At 43.2% G+C, this 25,795-nt stretch overlaps 1 protein-coding gene across 1 annotated transcript; it reads right to left on the bottom strand.

Moving 5' to 3' along the window:
• Positions 1–25,577, bottom strand: LOC140471362 (thiol S-methyltransferase TMT1A-like). The gene is made up of 2 exons (XM_072567398.1): positions 24,664–25,577; positions 1–4,771 (listed from the first exon to the last, which is right to left on the bottom strand). Exons 1-2 carry the CDS (start codon positions 25,156–25,158, stop codon positions 4,538–4,540), a joined length of 729 nt encoding a protein of 242 aa, XP_072423499.1. The 5' UTR covers positions 25,159–25,577; the 3' UTR covers positions 1–4,537.
• Between the last annotated feature and the right edge of the window lie 218 nt (positions 25,578–25,795).

The raw sequence follows: 25,795 nt of genomic DNA, 5'->3' as shown, positions 1-25,795 counted from the left end.
TGTTGGGAAATAGATGTTATTAACACGTTTATTTCACAAGATAACAGCTTTCAAATGCATTTATTGTCTCTTCAAGGAATGAAGCAGTTATGTGATCCTAACTATTATCAAAAACTGTACACCAAATGATAACAATGGTTAACAATCATACAGATGCCCAAGGTCACACGAACAGCACTACACACTACAGAATTCAGACATTCAAGTTCTCAAGTTTGAGGTTACGGGCTTTCAAAGCCTTTCTAAGTTCTATTTTAACCCCACTTTAACATTTCCTTCACTCTGGTTACTTGAAAAACTGCCTACTTCTACACTAATTTGTCTAATTTACTGCTATAACTGCAATTTTAACAGAAGTTATTGCTTACATTTTATCTAATTCCCTTGGGGGAGTTAATCTCATAAAGCAGGGACTCAGAAAGCTTGTAGCCAAATACGTATCTGTTAGCCTCCATCTGGTGAGTGAAACTGACTTTTACATTTGATATATCATGGGAAGTTAAACTGATATTTCCACTCTTCTAAGAGAAATGCAATTAAAACACAATACGAAGAATTCAAACTCTCTGTAAGGATAAGATTAAACTGGGTGCCCTCAATGTACACACAGACTCCAATGCCATGTCTTCAGATGATAGCTCCATGTGGCAGCATGCACATGAGAAATGGAAGCCACATAGAAATCCTTCTCTTAGGGGACTCCAAAAGTAACAGTGTATGGAGATGGAGTGAAGCCATTGCTCAAGATGGTCTGGCTAAGACTGACTTGACAAAAGTGACAGTCCCAGCTGATTAAAGGTGGCGGAAGACTGTTGTCAAAGGCTGGAGGCAGGTCAAGGAGAATGGGGACGGAAATGCCCCACAATTGCAGTGAAATAGGATGTCATTTGTGCTTTGATTAGGACGAAACAAATTAAATTGTGATTAAGTAGATCTTTCCTATGTTGTAAAGGTGGGGCTGATTCATTAAATAAGGTTTTGTGCAAGGCTATCGAGCCCTTTGTTATTCTTTCATAGAATATGGGCAACACTGGCAAGCTTGCATTTGTTGCTCATCCTTAAATCCCCCTCTGTGGCTTGCTGGGCTATTTCAGGGGCAGTTCAATGTCAATCATATTGTTATGGGTCTGAAGTCACATGTGGGCCAGACGAAGAAAGGTTGGCAGATTTCCCTTCCTGCAGGGCAAGAGTGAACCTGATGGACTTCCATAGTCTCAGTAATAGTGACCATGAATCTCGCTTCATTCCGGATTTGTTAACTGCCATGGTGAGGATTTGGATTCACAACCCCAGAGCATTTACCCAGACCTCTGGATTACTAATCCAGTGACTTTACCACAACACCACTGTCTCCTCTTTCCTCATTTCTTTGGCAGGAAGAATAGAGGAGCTGAATATTACTGAAATGGAGAAACATTGCAGAAAACTACATAACAGAGGGATTTTGGAGTCCTTACACGATCATGAAAAACAAGCATACAACTTCAGTGGATAATAGGGAAGGCAAATGGATTGTTGTCCTTTATTTCAAAGGGAATGGAGTCTTAACGAAGGAAAAGTTTACTGACATTGCAGACAGTCCAAAAAAGGTTCACTAAGTTGATAGCAGGTATGGAAAAAGTGCAGAGTGCAGATGCTGGTAATCAGAGTCAAGAGTGTGTTGCTGGAAAAGCACAGCTGGTTAAGCAGCATCCAAGGAGCAGGACAGTTGATGTTCAGGCAAAAGCCCTTCATCAGGAATGCGGCTTGTGGACCAAGGGGGCTGAGAGATAAATGGGAGGGGGCTGGGGGGAAGGTAGCTGAAGGTGAGGGTGAAAATGATAGGTTGGAGAGGAGGGTGGAGCAGTTAGGTGGGAAGGAAGATGGATAGGTATGACCATTCAAGGCAGTGGTGACAAGTTGGAAGGTTGAGACTGGGATAAGATGGGGATAGAGGAAATGGGGAAACTGGTGAAATCCACATTGATTCCATATGGTTGGAGAGTCCCAAGGGGAAAGATGAGGCATTCTTCCTCCAGGAGGAAGCCCAGGACTTGCATATCCTCGGCAGAGTGGGAGGGGGAGTTAAAATGGTCAGCCATAGGGCGGTGGGGTTGGTTAGTACGGGTCCCAGAGATGTTCTCTGAAACGTTCCGCAAGTTAGCATCCTGTCTCAGCTAACTTCCCTGCAGCCCCATCCCCTCTCCCATTTATCTCTCAGCCCCCTGGGCCCACAAACTTCGGCATAATCCCAAAATGTCGACTCGCTTGCTCCTCAGATGCTACCTGACCGGCTGTGCTTTTCCAGCACCACACTCTTCAACTCTGATAGCAGGTAGAGGCTGAATAGATTGGGGCTGAACTTATTGGAGTTCTGAAGAATGAGAAGCAACTTTGTTGAAACATACAAGATTCTTAGAGGACTTAACAAGGTAGATATGTTTTCTCTTATGGGAGTGTCTAGGACCAGAGGGCATTATCTCAGAATAAGGGAGTCATGCATGGACCAAAGGGTCTGCTTCCATGCTGTACATCTCTATGACCATAAAATAGAGGAGTAGAATTAGGCCATTTCTCCCATTGAGTCTGCTCTGCTATTCAATCATGGTTGGTATGTTTCTCAATCCCATTTTCCTGCCTCTCCCCATAACCCTTGATGCCCTTATTAATCAAGAAACCTAGCTATCTCTGTCTTAATTACACTCAATGACTTGGCCTCTACAGCCATCTGCAGAAATGAGTTCCACAGATTCACTCCCCTCTGGCTGAAGAAACTCCTCTTCATTCCAGTTCTGAAGGGCCATCCCTTCAACCTGAGGCTGTGACCTTGGGTCTTAGTCTCTCCTACCAGTGAAAACATTTTCTTCAAGTCCACTCTATCCAGGCCTCTCAGTATTCTGTAAGTTTCAATCAGATCCCCCTCGTCATCCTACTAAACTCGATCAGGTAATGACCCAGAGTCTTTAAACATTCCTCGTATGATAAACCCTTCATCCCAGATCATTCTTGAAAAACCTCCTCTGGATCCCCTCCAACGCCAGCACATTCTTCCTTAGATATGGGGACCAAAACTGTTCACAATATTCCAAACGTGGTCTGACCAAAGCCTTATACAGCATCAGCAGTACAATTCTGCTCTTGAAATCAATGCTGACATTGCATTTGCCTTCCAAACGATCAGTTGAACCTGCATGTCAACGTGAAGAAAATTCTGAACTAGGACTCCCAAGTACCTCTGTGTTTCAGATTTCCGAAGCCTTTCCCAGTTTGGAAAATGGTCAACACCTGTATTCTTTGCAGAAAAATGTATAGTTTCTTACTTTGCCACATTGTAATCCATCTGCCACTTCTTTGCCCACTTTGCTAGTATATCCAAGTCCTTCTGCAGCCTCTCTGCTTCCTCAACCCTACCTGCCCCTCCACATAACTTTGTGTCATCTGCAAATTTAGCAAGAATGCCCTCAGTTCCTTTGTCCAGATCGTTAATGTAAAACATGAATAGTTGTGGTACCAACACTGACTCCTGTCAAACTCCACTAGCCATCCTGAAAGACTCATTTATCCCTACTCTCAACCTTCTGTCAGTCCTCTATCCATGCCAGTATCTTGCCCCTAACACCATGGGTTCTTCTCTTATTTAGCAGCTTCCTATTCAGCACTTTGTCAAAGACCTTCTGGTAATCCAAATAAATCATGTCCACTGGCTCATTGTCTAATTGGTCATTACCTCCTCAAAGGATTCTAATGGATTTGTCAAACATGACTTCCCCTTGCTGAAGCGGTGCTGACTCCGCCCTAATCTACCATGTACTTCCAAGTACTCCACAAACTCATCCTTAATAATGGATTCTAAAACCTTAACAACAACTGAGGTCAGGCTAACTGGCCAATAGTTTCCTGCCTTCTGCCTCCCTCCCTTCTTAAACGGAGTGTTGCATTCGCCATTTTCCAATTCTCTGAGATCCTCCCTGACTCCCGTGATTCATGAAAGAACATTTAAATCAGAAATGAGGAGGAATTTCTTCTCTCAGAGGATAGTGAATCTGTGGAATTCTTTACTGCAGAGTTAAATATTCATATTTATAAAATCAGAATAGCAATTCATGGTGAAAGTAATAAAGGATTCAAAGTAATTTACATTAAAAATAATATCATAGCATAAATAAGTCCTGTTTAATATATTCAAATTACAATGGAACGTTTGGTAAGCAGCACCTCATTTGAGATTAGAGAATTGACTTCTTTTTAAAAAAATGTTTTGACATTCTAGTTCAGAGTGGGTTGGGAGGATACAGAGAAAAGTTTTGATTGAAATAATAAAATATGAAAACTGATCCTGGACATGGATGTATAATCTGGAATTTTGCTTGATTACCATTTTGGATGAAAGCACTGTGTGATATAGTGGATTAAAAAGGCACATTTAAAAGCACTCATCTTAATGACTGGTGATTAAAATTAATTGACAAAGGATTATTGCACTGATACTTCTAATTTGAATGAATGATTCACAGCAGACAAGTAGATTTTAGGCTTGGTGTTTCCATGATCCAGCTTCTCATTTGACTGCATATCCAACAATATGGTATTTGATCAAACTCATCAAAGGTGCAATGATGTGCTTCAGATTCAATTCTGAGAAGTTGGCTTTCTCGAGGTTTGCTGAAGTGTCCCTGGTCGGATAGCATCCATCCCCAAAGTAACGCCATGCTGGCTGGATCACATGTTGAATGAAGTGCAGCCATGTTTCTTTGTCAGCAGCCACGTGCTCAATGAAGAAAAATGCCCCGCCCTGCAGAAACAAAACATTTTGTCAAGTATCTGAAGAAAGTGGGGCTGAACAGGAAGCAGAGTCAGTCAAATTGGCCACATACAGGGACTAAGGCCACAGACCAACCCCCACCCAGAAGAACAAGGGCAGCAGATATGTAAGAACGCAATCACTTGCAAATTCCCTTCAAAGCCACTCACCATCCTGACGTGAAAATACATTTCTGTTCTTTCAGTGTTGTTGGGTCAAATTCCTGGAATTCCCTCCCTAATGGCATCATGGGTCAGTTTACAGCACATGGACTGCAGCAGTTCAAGAAGGCAGCTCACCCCCACCTTTTAAGGGGCAATTAGGGATGGGAAATAAGTACTGACCTAGCCCATACCTCACAAATAAATATATTTTTCAAACCTTCCACAAAATAAGGCTTAAGTGAAAGATAGACTCTGATTTTAATTAGTGGACTCCCTGTGGCCTTGCTCAATAATTTGGATATTACTGTTCTGTAAGATTAGAAGTGTTTCATTAACAAATGTACAATTTGTCTTTCTGCTACATTAGAGCTGTGCATCTTTTAAGACTACAAAAGTAAACTGTTTAAGCGAACAAATATTCAATGTAATTGTTTAGTGGAGCAACTTGCAGGTTACATAATCTGTTTCAGGCTGCAGCTGACAAAGCACCCAGCAATTGGAATGTTTTCTGCACAGCAATGGAGTAATGGCTGCAGTGTGATGTTCATTATTACAGAATTGATGCCTTTCAGAGTAAGCCAGAGGATGTTATTTTGCAAAGAAAAAAGCAATATAGTATGGGATATTCAATGTATTATTAATGCTGTTTTAGCATCGTTGTGTGCATCTAAAGATGCAAGCCATTCGTGAAATCAGTGCTCAGGTTAGTCAAAGGTAAGTTGGGTTCAATAAATTGGCAAAGGATAATTGAGAAGCAGATATGCTTGCTGACAAGCTGCTGGTTCATCTAAATGTACTGTCCCCTGCAATCTTTCTCACAGGCCTTTTAAATTTGCATTGTTCCGAAACATTCTTTTCACTGATGCAAACCGACATACCTTGAGACATTTTCCTCACATTTAAAGCTGGTCACTGATAATTTTGAAAGTTAGCTAAATTTGCAGTTTAACAGCATGTCATTTGAAAACAATTGTTGTTTTACACTGTGTTTTCAAAAGACAGCAATGGATGTCTTTAGCAAAGTACCTCCTTAAATAATTAAGTATATATAGTATTAGTGCTGGCTAAAGTCAGTCCCAGATACACAACAGAGATGTAAGGCTGGAGACAGCTGTGGATCTCCAAGGGGGATGTGGGGAGGAAATACATTGCAGGAGATACAGGAGACTTTTATGACTGGAATCTTGTTTGAGATATTGATCTCACCATACTGTTCTGAAATTTGCTGCATAACTGGCTGGTTGTTTTTTTTTGCCCTCTCTAAAATTTATATTTACATTGAATGCACCCCTTGAGAGTGGTGATGAATTGCTGACTAGTGATAATTATGAAAGTAATAGATCCAGCAAATGTGCATTTCACAGAAGCCTACGAGTGGAATTAAGTTAACACATTTTAAATAAAGAATGTTGTTACCAATTTTAATCTCTTGTTCAACATGTATTCCTCTTACTCTTGTGGATACAAGTTTCATTTAGGCTGACACTTTTCAGGTTAAGGTAATGTCTTCAGATGATATTTTTAAAAAGTGGCCCTGTCTGCTTGTTCACTCATTGGGTGAAAATAAAGATCCCATGACTGTAGTGATTGTAATATGGTCAGCCAGGTGGACTTCATAAAATATGAGTTCTCTGACTGGACCAGATCAACAACCCCGATCAGGGAGCCCTGGCTGACACACAAGAACAGGAGTGTCAGACATACTGTTCACTCGGAGAGCTGGCTCTGAGGGAGGTAGAATGGTGTCAAGGACACTCCACATGTACATAAAGGGTGACTTGGTGACAGAATACCAGCCTCTGGGGAGCTATTTCAATGGCAACAAGAGAAAAGCACACTCCTGAAGAAATTAAATTCACACCAGCTGTCTTTGAGTTGGGGTAAGCATTTCTGCCATGATGCCATTTTTTGAGACGCTTAGCTCATTTGATCGTGCTGTTGAAGACTGGGCCCAGTTTGCCCAGTCAGCTTTTGGACCTGCAGCTTTTTCAGTTATTAGGCACGCGATACAAAAACCTTTCAAGAGTTGATGATTTAGCTAAGAAATATTATGACACCAAACCTCTTCTAATTCTGAGATAATATCAGTTTTACTCGGCAATTGAGGCCAATACAGGCATGGCTATTTCAGTGATCACAGAACCAGTCTTTAACAAAATTCATTCTGTACTCCAACCTTTAAGTTTGTGCAAGAACTTGGCCAGGCTGACAAACTATACTGGTGAACTTTTCCAGATTAAGGGTACAACTTCTGAGAAGCAGCTGGTACAGTTACCACTGATTGTAGTAAAAGGCTCAGGCCCAAGCCTATTGGGACAAAATTGGTTGAGAAAGTTTCACCTTGAGTGGCTCCACATTTTTCAATTAGAAAATGGCTGCCTGAGTGAGGTCCTTATTAAATATCCGGAAGTTTTTCAGGACGGTCTAGGCACTATTAAAGAAGCCAAGGCCACCTTGCATGTTGACCACGAGCAATTTAATGATTCTGTAAGACCCACCCAGTGCCATTTGCCTTACGGGCAAAAGTAGAGTCAGAAATCAGGAGGCTGGAAAGGGAAGGAATCATCAAACCAGTCCAGGTTTTGGAATGGGCAGCACCGGTCGTACTGATTGTGAAGCCTGAGAGGTCGGTTCCCCTTTGTGAGGATTTTATACAAACAGTAAACCGTTTTTCACACCTGGATAAATACCCAATGCCTCATACAGAGGGTTTAGATGCAAAGCTGGCAGGAGGATTGTCCTTCACGAGGCTGGACATGATGCACACTTGCAATTGCAGTTAGATGAGGATTCCCAGAAGTATGCTACAATTAATACCCAAAAGGGTTTGTACCAATAAACAAGACTGCCATTTGGGTATCGTCAGCCTGCGCAATTTTTTTTTAGTGGACGATAGAGAACATTTTATAAGGTCTACCCCAGGTTGCCATTCATCGAGATGACCTGGAATAACAGGGAAGACCAATAAGGAACACTTAGAGAACCTGGCCATTGTCCTTAGATTCTCCCAGGCAGAGGTTCACCTTAGAAGGGAAAAATGTGTGTTTCAAGCACCCCAAGTGACCTACGTGCACTACAGAGTCAATAAGACTGGGTTACACCCATTGGAAGATAAAATGAGGGCAATCAAACATGCCCCAGCTTCCACGTATTCCCTTAGGCTGGTGAATTATTATGGAAAGTTCATACATAACCTGGCTTCGACCCTGGCACCTTTGCATCAACCCTTAGAAAAGGGTTAACCTTGGAAATGGTCACGTAGACAAGCCAAAGCTTTCAGGGAAGTGAAGAAATAGTTATCATCCTCTAAGGTGTGTTGGCACACTACGATCCCAAGTGAGATCTGGTGTTGACATGCGATGTCTCCCTGAATGGCATCAGGGTAGTATTAGCTCACAGGTGGCCCAATGGAGAGGAATGCCCAATGGTGATTGCATTCACAATTTTGGCTAATGCAGAGCATAAATATGCCCATATTGAGAATGAAAGTTTGCTGATCATATTTGGAGTCAGGAAGTTCCACCAGTACCTTTAAATACATACATTTGTTACAGTAACAGACCACAAATCCCTGCTAGGGCTGCTCAAAGAGGACAAGGCCATGCTGCCCATAGCTTCAGGCTGAATTCAGTGGTGCACTCTCATTCTCCATGCGTACAATTACAAGTTGGAACACAGTTAGGGAGGCCAAGTAGCAAATGCAGATGCAGTGCGCCACCTCCCACTGGCAAATACTCCACTGGTGTATCCCATTCTGTGAGAACTGAAAGAGCAGAGGCAGGGTGAAAGGGAGCTTTAAGCTCAGAGGCCTATTATATCAGATGTGCTCTCGCTTTAAACGCAAGTCAGGAATTGACAGTGGCCATTACTGCCTCAGACCTTGCGACCTCACTTGGTGTTTTGAACTTCACTTTGCGATGCCCTTTTTGGCATATCCAGACATGCCAGCTGTCATTGTAGCAACTTTTCAAAGTATTTTACATGGAATTTGCTTGTTGCGTTAAATGGATTTCTTTAATGTTAATCTTTCAATTAATTTTCCAATCAACAGATATTTCAACTGATTGATGAGTTGGTGGGCAGGGATTGGAAATTACAAGAGAATAACAAAACAATAACACGATAAGAAGTCTGGCAAGGAGAGATGAGAACTGAGGTAATCCTTTGCTGGAATTCCATACTTCTACAAGGCAGATTTCATGGCACAGTGGACAATTGACTAGTCAATGATGTGGGCATTTGTTGCCCATCCTTAATTGTCCTTGAGCTGAGTAGCTTGCTTGGTCATTTGAGTGTGCATGTAAGAATCAACCACATTGTTGTTGGTCTGGACTCATGTGTAGGTCAGACCAGATAAAGATGGTAGATTCCCTTTCCTAAAGGTCATTAGTGAACCGGATAAGTTTTTATGCCATTCAATGACAGTTGTCACAGTCACCACCATCACTAAGCCTAGTTTTCAATTCCATATGTCTTAATATATTTTGAATTTCACAAGCTGCTGAGAGTTGAACCAGTGTCCCCAAAAATATCAGCCTGGGTCGCTGGATTACTAAAGTCAGGAAAACTGATCATAACTCCAAAATACATAGATATTTAAAAAGTACATACATTTCAATATAAGACAGACAAAAGGTGGCTTAGGATGTAAATTCACCAGCTATCCAAAGTCCTTGTGTGGAAACAGAATGTTACCCAAACAGTGTCAACCATCAGACAGCAAGATCTTAAAGGGAGAGGTGCCATTAAAAAAAAAGAACTGTGATCTTCTGTGGGTGTGTTCCATGCTTATGGACATGACACAGGTTGAAAGAAAGGCAGTTCTCGGCAAAGGACAGGTTTGTGTTTTCCTTTTCAGGAATACACAAGGGGGTTAAAGACAACTAGAGCCCCTAGTCTGTGTGCTAGGTTGTGGTTCAAGTTCTACCAAACTAAAGTATGCTGTGAAGGGACATAGCTGAAAATTCCCACTAGACATCCCTGCATCTGCATATAGAAATAAACTCTTCCTGATTGTTGAAAACACTCAAGTCAGAAAAGCCACAATTGAAGGAAACTGGACAAATTCCTTTCACTAACTGCAGAACCAAGAACCTCCAAACAACTACTCAACGGTCAAAGTCAGCACGACCAGAATCACCCACCTTAATGACCAAACTGTTTCACAATTGATCTGTCATGGACAAACCAAATGATTGATAAATTCCTTTTTAACTTTTACTTTTCAGGACTCCCCTATCATTTATAATCTGTCTACATTTGTGTCACGTTTTATTATTTTTTCTTGTTTTAGTAGCTAATAAACTCATTGCCTCCTTTAACTCAGGAAAGTTTGGTTAAATTAGTTCTTTTAAAAACATAAAGACATTGAGATAGGGAAAAAGGTATACATGAGGAAATAAATTCTTTTAAAATTAATTTTGTTTTAATCAATTGAGGGAGGAGTTGTATAAAAGATAGCTAGATCATCCCTCCTTACCTCAGAACATGACAAATTGGGGACCGATCCTAACACTGGTTTAGTGGCATTACTATTATGCAACTGATCTCCATATAAACCTGTCAAGTGGCTGGATTTCTTTTCCCACTTTACTCCATTTCAATTAAGTAAACTATTACCCTAACAGATCAAGAAGCATTAACTAGTTTAAATTCTGAGGGTTCACAAACAAAGCTGAAGCTTCCTTTCCCCGCACCTCATCATTTTAAACATTTAACCAACTCCTGCTTTAAAATATTATTCGTTACTATTTTATGAACATGACATGAGATCCAAATTGGATGCAAGTAAGCTCAGCATTTATAGAGTAAAGCCTGATAGGCAAAATGTACAACCACTGTGTCACCACTGCTGCCTCACAGCGCCAGAGACCCGGGTTCAATTCCCACCTCAGGCGACTGACTGTGTGGAGTTTGCACATTCTCCCCATGTCTGCGTGGGTTTCCTCCGGGTGCTCCGGTTTCCTCCCACAGTCCAAAAATGTGCAGGTTAGGTGAATTGGCCATGCTAAATTGCCCGTAGTGTTAGGTAAAGGGGTAAATGCAGGGGAATGGGTCTGGGTGGGTTGCGCTTCGGCGGGTCTGTGTGGACTTGTTGGGCTGAAGGGCCTGTTGCCACACTGTAAGTAATCTAAAGTAATCTAATCTAATCTGATTAATATGGTGAAAGAACTCCTCTGACATTGCTCATGGTTGAATGAAGAGGTTAAATTATTGTCTAACAGGAGTTGAACGCTGTGTTATAGAAATATGCATAGGGTGTAAATAGCCACTGAAGGATTTATAAAGAAGTTTATAAATGATGTCCTCAGAAAAAGTGTGTCAAGTAGGTTCTGAGATTACAAATTTTCCCTGTCTACCTGGTGTGAATTAAGATACAAATACCAGAGTTGCATCATGGTTTGCAATGAATACAGCAAACGTTTTATTAACTGGCACCTATGGGACCAGGAGGGTGCTGGCTGATCAAGTATTCTGGGTAATCAAGAGGTCCACATAACCGCAATACATCCTGACCAAGCAAAGCTTTGAGGTATCAACATATTTTTTTCTATTCATTTGTGGGATGTGGATATCACTGGCTGGCCAAAATTGTTGCCCCTTTCCTAGTTGCCCTTCAGCTGCCTTCTTGAACCGCTGCAGTCCACCTGCTGTGGGTTGACCCATAATGCCCCTAGGGAGGGAATTCCAGGATTTTGACCCAGTGACACTGAAGGAACGGTGATATATGTCCAAGTCCAGTGGCTTGGAGGAGAACTTGCAAGGGGTCGTATTCCCATGTATCTGCTGCCCTTGTCCATCTAGATGGAAGTGGTCGTGAGTTTGGAAGGTGCTGTCTGAGCATCCTTGGTGAATTTCTGCAGGGCATCTTGTAGATAGCACACACTGCTGCTACGGAGCATCAGTGGTGGAGGGAGTAGATGCTTGTGGACATAGTGCCGATCAAGTGGGCTGCTTTTGTTCTGGATAGTGTCAAGCTTCTTGAGTGTTGTTGGGGCTGCACTTGTCAAGGCAAGTGGGGAGTATTCCATCACACTCCTGACTTGGGCCTTGTAGATGGTGGACAGGCTTTCGGGAGTCAGGAGGTGAGCTACCCACTTCAGTATCCCTAGCCTCTGACCTGCTCTTGTAGCCACTGTGTTTATGTGATGAGTCCAGTTGAGCTTCTGGTCAATGGTAACCCTGGAGACATTGATAGTGGGGAATTCAGTGATGGGAACACCACTGAACATCAAGGCGCGGTGGTTAGATTGTCTTTTATTGGAGATGGCCATTACCTGGCACTTGTGTGGCATGAATGTTACTTGCCACTTGTCAGCCCAAGCCTGGATATTGTCCAGATCGTGTTGCATTTGAACATGGACTGCTTCAGTATCTGTAAACATTGTGCAATAATCGGTGAACATCCCCACTTCTGACCCTTTGATTGAGGAAAGGTCATTGATGAAGCGGCTGAAGATGGCTGGGCTGAGGACACTACCCTAAGGAACTCCTGCAGAGATGACCTGGAGCTAAAATGACTGACCTCCAACAATCACAATCATCTTCCGACATGTCAGGTATGACTCCAACCACCACAGAGTTTGCTCCCTGATACCCACTGATTCCAGTTTTGCTCGGGCTCCTTGATGCCACACTTGGTCGAATGCAGCCTTGATGTCAAGGGCTGTCACTCTCCCCTCCCCTCTGGAATTCAGCTCTTTTGTCCATGTTTGAACCAAGGCTGTAATGAGGTCAGGAGCTGAGTGACCCTGGTGGAACCCAAACTGGGTGTCACTGAGCAGGTTATTGCTGAGCAGGTGCTGCTTGAAAACTTTTTTAAAGAACTGACTCGAATTACAATCCAGTCTGTGCCAGCAACAAGTATCCAGACAGCACTGGGCCCAGTCTCCAGACTGCACCAGGCCCAGTATCCAGACTGCAACATGTCTAGTCTCCAGGCTGCACCGGGCTGACACTCATTGAACATAGAAAGTTTTTTTTTAGATTACTTACAGTGTGGAAACAGGCCCTTCGGCCCAACAAGTCCACACCGCCCCGCCGAAGCGCAACCCACCCATACCCCTAACACTACGGGCAATTTCGCAAGGCCAATTCACCTGACCTGCACATCTTTGGAGTGTGGGAGGAAACCGGAGCACCCGGAGGAAACCCACGCAGACACGGGGAGAATGTGCAAACTCCACACAGAGAGTCGCCTGAGGCGGGAATTGAACCCGGGTCTCTGGCGCTGTGAGGCAGCAGTGCTAACCTCTGTGCCACCGTGCCGCCCACCAGGTGCTGCTTGATAGCACAGTGGATGACACCTTCCATCACTTTACTGATGATTGCAATTAGACGAATGGGGCAATAATTGGCCAGGTTGGATTTGTCCTGCTTTTTATGTACATGACATAGCTGGGCAATTTTCCACATTGTCAGGTAGATGCCAGTGTTGTAACTGTATTGGACCAGCTTGGCTAGGGGAGCAGCAAGTTCTGGAGCACAAGTCTTCAGTACTATTGTTGGAATGTTGTCAGGGCTGACAGCCTCTGGAGTATTTTGTGTCTTCAACCGTTTCTTGATATCACATGGAGTGAATTGAATTGGCTGAAGACTGGTATCTGTAATGCTGGGGACCACTGGAAGAGGCCGAGATAGACCATCCTTTCAGCACTTCTGGCTGAAGATTGCTGCGAGAGCTTCAGCTTTATTTTTTGCACTAATGTGCTGCGGTCTTCTATCATTGAGGATGGGGATATTTGTGGAGCCTCCTCCTCCAATGGATCAGAGCAAATCCATTCGTTTAAATGGGAAATTTACCTTCCCAGCAGCCCCTGGTCCCTGGTTCTGGAAGGTTCCCTATAATATGTTCAGTCCACAGTAAACCGCGGGTAACTGAAACTGCAGAAAATTATTCTGTGGATACGGGGGTCGCCCTGTACATAACTTTTGCCGTTTTATGAAGAGTGCCAGTTAAACAAAGTTCACTGTATGTGGAAAGCAGGTATTTTTCACCAAATGTTTTTAGCTTTGCTGAGCTGTATGGATTTTACATGTTCACCTACGAAATTTTGAGAAGATTAATTTGTCAAACAAAATGTAAACAAGCTGCTAAATATACACAACTATTTTTTAAAAAGGATAACAATCAAGAAAAGCTGAAGTTGCTGTTTTACCTTATCTTTGAAACTTATTGGAGACAATAATTACACTTAGTGCCACTGTTCTTAAAGAAAAGTTGAACTTGAGAAGGCTTCAATTTCTAGGGAAAGGCATGATTACAAGGAGTAAGTTCCAGCAATATCTGTCAATCGCTAACCTCTGCAATTGTAAGAATATCAGAAAGCTACATTACAACTGACGCAAGATCACACTATATTTTAGGAATTCAAAATATGTACATACAAATTAGGAGCAGAAGGCCATTTGGACCCATAAGCCTGCTCTGCCATTTAATAAAATGACTCCACTGCCAATCAAAAATCTAACTCAGCCTAAAAAAAATCAATTATCCAGTCTCCCTTTCTCTTTGGGAAAGAGAAATGTATAGACAACAACACTCAGAGAATAACAAATTTTCATCTGTCAAAAATTGGAGCCTACTCAGTTTTTAAATGGTGGCTCCTAGTTCTAGTCATAGAGATGTACAGCACAGAAACAGACCCTTCGGTCCAACCCGTCCATGCCGACCAGATATCCCAAACCAATCTAGTCCCACCTGCCAGCACCCGGCCCATATCCCTCCAAATCCTTCCTATTCATACACCCATCCAAATGCCTCTTAAATGTTGCAATTGTACCAGCTTCCACCACTTCCTCTGACAGCTCATCCCATACACGTAGCACCCTCTGCAGGAAAAAGTTTCCCCTTAGGCCTCTTTTATATCTTTCCCCTCTCACCCTAAACCTATGCCCTCTAGTTCTGGACTCCCCGATCCCAGGGAAAAGACTTTGCCTATTCATCCTATCTATGCCCATCATAATTTTATAAACCTCTATAAGGTCACCCCTCAGCCTCCGATGCTCCAGGGAAAACATCCCCAGCCTGTTCAGCCTCTCCCTGTAGCTCAAATCCTCCAACCCTGGCAACATCCTTGTAAATCTTTTCTGAACCCTTTCAAAAGTTTCACAACATCTTTCCGATAGGAAGGAGACCAGAATTGCATGCAATATTCCAACAGTGGCCTAACCAAAGTCCTGTACAGCCGCAACATGACCTCCCAACTCCTGTACTCAATACTCTGAACAATAAAGGAAAGCATACCAAACGCTGCCTTCACTATCCTATCTACCTGCGACTCCACTTTCAGTCCCTCCCACAAGGGGAGACATCCTCTCAGCAGTCACATTTTCAAGATCCCCAGAGTCTCAAAAACATCTCAACTTATTCTTCTAAACTCCAGATCCCCAATCTACCTAACCTTTCCTCATAAATTAAGCCCTTCATCCCAGAAATTGAGTCATTACTTCTAATGTATCCCTTCTTAAATACAGAGATCAAAATTGCATCTAGTACTCCAGATCTAGAATCTCTATAGTGTGGAAAGAGGCCTTTCGGCCCAACACGTCTACACCGACCCTCCGGTGACGAATCCACCCAGACCCATTCCCCTACCTTATATTTACACCTTTTTTTTTAGATTACATTACAGTGTGGAAACAGGCCCTTCGGCCCAACAAGTCCACACCGACTCGCCGAAGCACAACCCACCCATACCCCTACATTTAACCCTTACCTAACACTACAGGCAATTTAGCATGGCCAATTCACCTCACCTGCACATCTTTGTGACTGTGGGAGGAAACCGGAGCACCCGGAGGAAACCCACGCAGACACGGGGAGAACGTGCAAACTCCACACAGTCAGTCGCCTGAGACGGGAATTGAACCCGGGTCTCCGGTGCTGTGAGGCAGCAGTGCTAACCACTGAGCCACTGTGCACCCCTAGTCTGACCAATGTCCCATAAAAATGTAGCAAATAATATGTGAAGTATTGCATAGATATGCAATTTAACACTCCACCACTGACAGTTATGCTATCAGCAGCCTAGAGCTCTGGAATTCCCTCCATCCATTTCTCCTCCTTTTTAACCTCGTTATACAGTGACACAGCACAGAAACAGACCCTTCGGTCCAACTAGTGTGCCGAGCATAATCCCAAAGTAAACTAGTCCCACCTGCCTATACCTGGCCCATATTCCTCCAAATCTTTCCTATTCATGTACTTATTCAAATTTTTTTTAAAGGTTGTAACTGTACCCGCATCTATTACTTCCTTCGGAAATTCATTCCACACACGAACAACTCTCGGTGTAAAAAATTGCCCTTCATTTCTTTATTAAATCTTTCCTCCTCACCTTAAAAATGTGCTACTTAGTCTTTAAATCCCCCACCCTAGGTAAATGACATCTGCCACTTACCTTTTCTGTACCCCTCGTGATTTTATAAACCTCTGTAAGGTCACCCCTCGATCTCCTACACACCAGTGAAAAAATCCCAGCCTAACTAGCCTCTCCTTATAACTCAAACCCTCCACGTCCAGCAATAGCCTGGTAAATATCTTCGACCAATAGTCCTTGGACCAAGCTTTTAGCCACCTGTCCTCAAGTGTCTGGTTATCACATATTGATTGATAACACTCTTGCAAAGTGCATTGGGAAATTTTACCATATTAAAAGGAGCACATAAGTGCAATGGTTGAAAATGCACAAAAGCACAACAATTTGCATGAAGGCTTGAAGATCTCTGTTGCCATTGGGTGGTGCAATGGACATCTCAAAGTCTGATAAAACAATGATTCATTTCCCTTTATAACCACAAACTGTAATTGCTCCTAAGTAAAAAATTAGTGAGATCAGTGGGAACTCGGGCTTCCTTTTTTAAAAAAATGATAATGGGTACAATCTGTTCAAAGTTACTCAGTCCATATCTGATGGTAGTTAAAATATTTTTAATGTCTTAGGGACTTTATATATTTCAAATGCCTCCCCTTGTTTCCTTATTATGGTAGTTACAAACTTACAGTGTGTCACATAAAGAGCCTGAGTAACGGGTCTTTGATTTACTGTTTAGGTTGTGGAGTTGAAAGTAACTTTGTTTGAAGGGAAGAGTTGGAAATGTGCAGGGAGAGGACATCTTTTGTGAAAAACTTTAGTTACTTACCAGAACCAGTGTGTTGGAAACACATCAAAAATTGCATGCATCAGTGAGTGCGGACACAAGGCTTTGTTGTGGTGATGTACGTTCATTAAGGTTTTTAAGTTGCAAAACAGCAGCCTGAAACAAAGTCAGGTTCAAGTTCCCAGCAAAATCAACTAAAATCTGAAATAACATCAGTCTATGTTTATTTAACGATTGAAAGGATGCATTAATTTAGTACTTGGTGTTTGAAAACTATTTTCACTCTGAAACTTCCCTCACCGACGTGTATGTAACTTTTTTGTATTTTTTAAAAACACAACAATTTAAGTTGGATAGGAAGCAGCACTGGATCTAGCATTTTTAAACATTAGTAGGTTTCTTCTGCTATTATAACTCATTGTAAATCAGACAATGTGCCAATTTCAAAGGATATAGTATTAGACCATTTAATGCACTGTATTAATCTGCCAAGGTAATGCTGCAATTCCTTAACATTCCAAAGCATTACATAATGCAACACAAAAAAAGGGTGAAATCTGTGAGATTGTTAAGCCTCAGTTTTCTTCAATATGAACATATTTTTACACGCTTAAAGGACAAGATTTAATTCTTTAACGCATAAGTGTGGGTGTGGGTGTTTTCAATGGCAACAGACCCTCTGCCCCAAATGAGGAAGGTTGTTGGATTGAGAACAAAGAATAGTACAGCACAGGACTTGGCTCTTCAGCCCACCAAGACTACGCTGACACATGATGCCTTTCTAAAGTCAAAACCTTCTGCCTCTATGCGGTCCATATCCCTCTATTCCTTGCCTATTCATATATCTGTCAAAATGCTTCTTAATTGCTGCTACTGCATCTACCTCCACTATCTCCTCTGGCAGCACACAACCAACACTTACCACCCTCTACACAAAAGAGCTGCCTCTCATATCTCCTTTAAACTTACCCTCTTCTAACTTAAACTTATGTCCCCCAAGATTTGGAAGTGCCGGCGCTGGACTGGGGTGGACATAGTTAAAAATCACACAACACCAGGTTTATTTGGAAGCACTAGCTTTTGGAGTGCCGCTCCTTCATCAGGTGGTTGTGGAGTTTAAGATCATGTTCACAGAATTTCTTAAACATTTGCTATCCTCCAGTCTTCTGGCACTACTCCTGTTGACAATGATGACACAAAGATCGAAGCCAATAGCTCTGCAATCTCCTTCCTGGATTCCCAGAGAAGGGAATCTGGCCCAGAGGTTTTTAATCTATTTTCAGATCTTCTAAAATTGCTAAAACCTCCTCTTTGTCAACCTCAATCCCATCTAATCTAATAGCCTGTATCTCTGTATTCTCACTAACATTGCCCTTTTCCAATGTGAATACTGACAAAAAATATTCATTAAGCACTTTCCCTATGTCCTGAGAATCCACACACAATTTTCCACGACTATCTTTGATTGGCCCTAATCTTACTCTATTCATTCTTTTATTCCTGTTATACCGATAGAAGGCCTAAGGGTTTTCCTTGATCCTATCCGCCAACACCTTCTCATGTCCCCTCCTGGCTCCACTTAGCCAGAAAAGATCTAAAGAGAGGGCTAACATATAACACTCAAGCCCCCTATCTGAGCCTTCACTCCTCATTCTCACATTAACCTTCTTCTTCCTCTTGACAAGAGCTTCAACTTCTTTAGTAAACCATGGCTCCTCCTCTCGACAACTACCTCCCTGCCTGATAAATATATAGTCATAGAGATGTACAGCATGGAAACACACCCTTCGGTCCAACCTGTCCATGCCGACCAGATATCCCAACACAATCTAATCCCACCTGCCAGCACCCAGCCCATATCCCTCCTGTTCATATACCCATCCAAATGCCTCTTAAATGTTGTAATTGTACCTATCAAGGACCCACAGTATCTGTTCCTTGAATAAGCTCCACATTTCAAGTGTGTCCATCCCCTGCAGTTTCCTTTCATCCTACGCATCCTAAATCTTGCCTAATTGCATCATAATTGCCTTTCCCCTAGTTATATCTCTTTCCCTGCAGTATATACCTATCCCTGCCCATTGCTATTGTAAATGTAATCGAATTATGTTCACTATCGCCAAAGTGCTCACCGACCTCCAAATCTAACACCTGGCTGGGTTCATTCCCCAGTACCAAATCCAATATGGGATTGCCCCTTGTTGGCCTGTCTACATACTGTGTCAGAAAACCATTCTGCACACCTTGAACAAAAACTGACCCATCTAAACTACTTGAACTATAATATTCCCAGTCAATATTGGGGAAGTTGAAGTCCCCATAACAACCACCCTGTTACTCTCGGCTCCTATCGAGAATCATCTTAGCCATCCTTTCCTCTACATCCCTGGAACAATTTGGAGGCCCATAGAAAACTCCCAACAGGGTGACCTCTCTTTTCCTGTTTCTAACCTCAACAGATAAGTCCTCAAACGTTTCTCAGCTGCTGTAATACTACCCTTGATCAACAATGCCACACCCCCCTTTTTTTTTTACCATCATTGCTGTTCTTGCTGAAACATCTAAATCCCGGATTCTGCAACACCATTCCTGTCCCTCCTCTAGCCATGTCTCTGAAATGGCCACAACATCAAAATCTCAGGTACCAATCCATGTTCACCCACCTTATTCTGGATGCTCCTGGTATTGCAGTACACACATTTCAAACCAACGTCCTGGTTGCCAGTGCCCTCTCGCGATCTTGTAAACCTATCCCTGACCTCACTACCCCCAACCTTCTGTACACTGGAACTACCATTCTGGTTCGCACCCCCTGCTGCATTAGTTTAAACCACCTCCGAAGAGCATTAGCACATTCCCCCTGAGGATATTGGTGCCCCTCTGGTTCAGGTGAAGACTATCCTGTTTGTAGAGGTCCCACCTTCTCCAGAAAGAGCCCCAATTATCCAAGAATCCAAAACCCTCCCTCCTGCACCATCCCTGCAGCCACGTGTTCAACTCCTCTCTCTGCCTGTTCCTCGCTTCACTAGCACAGGGCACAGGCAACAAACCAGAAATAACAACTCTATTTGTTCTAGCTCTCAGTTTCCAACCTAGCTCCCTGAATTTCTGCCTTAGATCCCCATGTTTCCTCCTACCTATGCAGACCACATAGGCACCGACTTCTATCAGGTTGCCCTCATCCTCCAACATTCAAGTGAAAACAACCAAGTTTGTCCAATCTCTCTGCACAGCTAGTACTGTCCAAACCAGGCAACATCCTGGTAGACTGTTTCTATTCTGTCTCCAAAGCCTCTACATCCTTCTGGTAGTGTGGCAACCAGAACTGTACACAACGTCTCAAATGTGGCCTAACTAAAGATCTATGTAGCTACAACATAACTTGCCAAATTTTTGCACTCAATGCCCTGACCAATGAAGGCAGGCATGCTTGGTGCCTTCTTGACCATCTTACCCACTTCTGTTGCCACTTTCAGCGAACTGTGGACACGTATGCCTAGATCCCTCTGTATGTTGATGCTACTAAAGGTTCTGTTATTTATTTTATATTTCCCTTCTGCATTAGATCTTTCAAAAGACATCACCTCGCATTTGTCTGGATTAAACTCCATCTGCCATTTCTTCACCCATTCCACCTTATTTGTATCCTGCTGTGTCCTCTGGCAATCCTCCTCACTATCCACAGCTCCCCTAGTCATTGTGTCATCCACAAACTTATTTACTAGCCCACCTACGTTCTCTGCCAAATCATACACATACAATGTTACAATAGGGTGCCCCATACTGATCCCGGTGGAACACCACTGGTCACAGATCTCAGTCAGAAAAACTTTCCATCGCCACTGACTGTCTTCTCGAATAAGCCAGTTTTGAATCCAGCTCACCACAGATCTCATGTGACTTTACCTTTTGTGTCAGCCTGCCATGAGGGACCTTGTCAGAAAGCCTTGCTGAAGACAACATCAACTGCTCTGCCCTCAATCAGCTTTGTCACTTCCTCAAAAAACTCAAACAAGTTTTGAAACACAACCTTCCCTACACAAAACTATGCTGCCTATTGCCACTAAGTCCATATTTTTCCAGATATGAGTAAATCCCATCACTCAGAACCATCTCCAATAATTTCCCTACCACAGAAGTAAGGCTGACCAGCCTGCAATTTCCTGGATTGTCCTTCTGAAACAATGGAACAAAGTTGGCTGTTCCCCAGTCCTCTGGGACCTTTCTTATGACTAAAGAGGATATAAAGATTTCATGCAAGGCCCTAGCAATTTCCTCTCCTGCCTCCCTCACCTCAGCGTTCTGGGATAGATTCCACATGTCCTGCCTTTTAAATCACCCAACATCTTTTTTAATCTTGACGTGCCCCAGTATATCAACATACCCCTCCCAAGACTCACCATCTACCATCTTCTTCTCCTTTGTGAATATCGATGCAAAGTATTTGTTAAGATCCTCATCTCCTTCCTCTGGCTCCATGTCTAAACTCCCTCCTTTGTCCTTGAGTGGACCTACCCTTTCCCTAGCTATCCACTTGCTCCTTATATATGGATAAAAGGCATTGGGATTTTCCTTAATCCTGTTTGCCGAAGTCATTTCATGGCCCTTTCAGCCCTCCTACTTCTGGGTTTGAGTTCTTTCCTGCTATTTTCATATTCTTTGAGGGCTCTGTCTTCAATTTCCTAAATCTTACGTATGCCTCCTTTTTTCTTTTTGACTAAGCTTTCAATTTCTCTTGTCATCCAAGGTTCCTGCATCTCGCCATCCTTATCCCTCATTTTCGCAGCAACTTGCTGGTTCTGAACTTTAATCAGCTGACCTTTAAAAGATTCCCACATGCCAGATGTGGATTTACCCTCAAACAGCCACTCCCAATCTACATTCCCCAGTTACCGGAAGTCAGAGTTGATAAAATGTGGAATGGAAAGGCACAGCAGGTCAGGCAGCATTGGAGGAGCAGGTAAGTCCCGACCCAAACGTGTGCCTTTCCAGCTTCACATTTTATCGACTCGATATTCCCCAGTTCTTGCCTAATATTATGGAAGTTAGCCTTCTCTCAGTTTAGTATGTTCACCTTAGGATTGCTCTTATCCTTATCCATAAGTAACTTAAAACTTAGAGTTATGGTCACTGTTCCTGAACTGTTTCCTCAATGAAACCTTGATCACCTGGCCAGGATCATTCCCCAATACCAGCTTTAGTATGGCCCCTTCCCTCGTTGGACTATTTATATATTGTTTCAAAACATCATCCTGGACAAACCTAACAAATTATCCACCCCATCCAAGCCCCTGGCACTAAGGCAGTCCCAGTCAAAAGAGGGGGAATTAAAATCACCCACCACAACCATCCTGTTGTTTTTACATTTTTCCATAATCTGTCTACATATCTATTTCTCGGTAATCCGCTGGCTGTTGGGAGGTCTGTAGTACAATCCCATCAGAGGGATTACACCTTTTCTATTTCTGAGCTTTCGTCGTATGGCCTTACTGGATGAACCCTCCAAGGTGTCCTCCCTCAGTGCAGTTGTGATATTCCTCTTTTAAGTAACCCAACTCCCCCAGCTCTTTTACATCCATCTCACCTGAAACATCTAAATCCTGGAATGTTAAGTTATCCATCTCTCAACCAAGTCTTTTGTTCGAGCTACACCATGTAGCTCTAAATTAATCTGCTTTACCTGTCATACTCCTGACATTAAAACAAATACACTTCAAACTGCCTGTCCTGTGTTCAGCATCCTCTCCTCATCCGTTCCTCCTCTTAGTCTTATTGGCCTTAGTCTCGGACTCCTCCCCAGTCATTTTACTTACTGACCTACAGCTCTGCTTTTTTTCCAGCACCCCCCGCCAAGTGACACAAGCAAACCTCCCTGCCAGGATATTGATGTCCCTCCAGTTTAGGTACAACCCATCTTCTTATACAGGTCCCACCTCCCCTGGAAGACATTCTAATGATTCACATACCTGAAACCCTCCCTCCTATGCCAGATCATTAGCTACATATGTAACTGTACTATCTTCCTATCCCAAGCCTCACTGGCACGTGGCACAGCAAATAATCCTGAGATTACACCCCTAGAGTCCTGCTTTTCAATTTCCTATCTAACTCTCAGTACTCCCTTTGAAGGACCTCAGTTCTGCTTTAATTGCTTACTTAACAGTGAACTGAAGAACCTCTCAGTAAATCACAGGCCCTGACTTTGAGGTCCTTCCTTGTCCTGGAGGCCTGTTCTTCACAGGATCCAACAGCGAGAAAGTAGGTCTTTTCCTTAGGTCATTTGGGACAGTACTTTGCACGGCCATCTCCTTACCCTTCATTCCCCATACTAACCACATCTGCACCGCCCCCCCCACCACAGACCAGCAAACAGGTTGCCCTGGTTTCCAGATCAGGGAAAACAGCCATTTTTCTTTGTTTCTCCCCTTCTCTTATTTTTGCCCCCACACAGGACCCAGCAGTAGTGTTTACATTTTCCCCAAATCACCTGTGTCTATACGTGTATGTACAGTGACACAGTAAAAAAGACAGGATTGTGTGAAGACTTTATTCTATATTCTCCATCACCAGGAAAACATGCATGTATCTAGTGAAACAATAACAAGCAAAACCTAATAAGGGCAATGCTTATGTCAAAAAGTGAAGGGGAGGGTACCAAATCAAAATGGAGTTGGAGGGGTAATAAAGCACTGTTTTCCCTACAGTGCCCACCTTTCTCTAAAGACGTCAAAAGCATTGACGGACACTACGTGCTTTCTCTCCAATGACATTCTGGCTCTAGAATGTAATCACGGAATAGGGGCAGGCAGTTGGCAGATGACCACCCGCCCACCCATGGCCAATTGTCTAGACCTGTTCAGCTATTTTTATCTGTCAAGAAGGCATGTAATTTGACTGAAGGTGAATTGAGGCTCAAGTAGCTGTAAGTTGATCACTTAATGACTTTAGTTAATGGTGGGTTGTGAAAATTCTTGAGAAGAACTTAATTGTTTGGGGGGGGGGGGGGGGGGGAGAAGAAGAATGTGGTGAATATTCTCCTCAGAAACTTGCCTAACTATCTGCCCCTCCCACCACTTTGACCAGAAGATGTGGGGGCTGAAGTAGGCCATTCAGCCCATTGAATCTACTCCACAATTCCATGAAGTCAAAGCTGATTGGATGATCCTCAACTTCACTTTCGACCCTTTTTCCATTACCTTGATTACCTTACTGTTAAAAATCTGTCTGTCTCAGCTTTGAATATATTTAATTACCCAGCCTCAACATCCCTGAGTAAATATTTCCACAGGTTCACTCCACTCAGAGAAGAAATTCCTCCATATCTCTGCCTTAAATATGCAGCCCTTATTCTGAGATAATGCTCTCTGGTCCGAGACTCTCACAAGGAGAAACAACTTCTCCACATCTGTCACGTCTTATAAAAGATTCTTGTATGCCTTCGATACCAGTATATCCTTCCCTTGACAAGGGGACCAAAACCGTTCACAGTATTTCACACTTACTGAGACAAAAGGCCTACGGTCAAGAAATCTTAACAACTCTTTGTAAATATTTCTGAAGGAGGAGGGGAAGAGAAGAGAAAAGAAAAAAAAAGAGGAGTTATCCCGTTTCTTTTACCGGTCTCAACACTCGTTTGATCTCTTTCAGCACCGCGTCCACGTTTTGGGCGGTGCAGAGCACGAAGGTGCAGACCACGGCGTCCACTGAGCCGCTCGCCACTTGGCTCAAATTTTCGCCGCACGCCACCACGAACCGCTCGAGCTTCAGGTGCGTGCTCTCGGCGCCACTGCTCCTCAGCAAGTGCTCGAAATTCGGATTCGGGTCCGTGCAGATGACCTTGCAACCCCAGGGGTAATACTGAAAGTTGGCACCAGTGCCACAACCCACTTCCAAGACTGTCAGCCCCGAGGAGCTGGCGAAGTCCGGCAACCGGTCGAAAAGTTTCTTCTTCACTTTGTCCATTTTGTCGTTGATGGTGGTGGTCATTCTGCGCATAAGGTATGGGAAAAACCTCTTGTACAGAGGGTCCCAGAAACCGATGTATTGTAAAATGGTGACTGGGAGAACTATGATGCCCACAAGGGAGCGAAGTACAGAGCGAACAAACGCCATCTTTAAGGAAACACGATTGTCGACAAGCTTCTCTCTCTCTCTGTTCAACGTTATAATGGGCGGAGAGCAAATCTGTACAGCCCTTCCAAGTGCTTTGAATTGGTTAGACGGAACTGCCCACAGTTTACCCCTCTCGTGCCAAACGGGGATTAATAATTGCCCTGCAAAGAGAACCTGCACCGAAAGGGCTGAATTTGTCTTTCAAAAAAAAAATTACGGATCCTTGATAAATACTTTTTAAAAGTCAAACTAAACGACTGATAATACAAACCAGTTTAGTTTTTACATTGGTTTTGTACTGGTTCGTGGCACGGTGGCCCAGTGGTTAATACTGCTGTCTCACGGCGCCAGCGGCCTGAGTTCGATTCCAGCATTGGTTAACTGACTGTGCGGAGTTTGCACGTTCTCCCCGTGTCTGCGTGGGTTTCCTCCGGGTGCTCCGGTTTCCTCCCACAATCCAAAGATGTGCAGGTCAGGTGAATTGGCCATGGGAAATATACGGTTATGAAGGATACGTTGGTGTGGACTTATTGGGCTGAATGGCTTGTTTCTACACTATACGGATTCTATGCAATGAGGGCATCACTGGCTGGTCCAGTATTTATTGCCTATCCCAAATTGCCCAAAGGGCAGTTAA

The sequence above is a fragment of the Chiloscyllium punctatum genome, chromosome X (assembly GCF_047496795.1).
Source record: "Chiloscyllium punctatum isolate Juve2018m chromosome X, sChiPun1.3, whole genome shotgun sequence".
Taxonomy (NCBI): Eukaryota; Metazoa; Chordata; class Chondrichthyes; order Orectolobiformes; family Hemiscylliidae; genus Chiloscyllium; species Chiloscyllium punctatum.
This window is presented reverse-complemented; position numbering and strand designations above follow the sequence as displayed.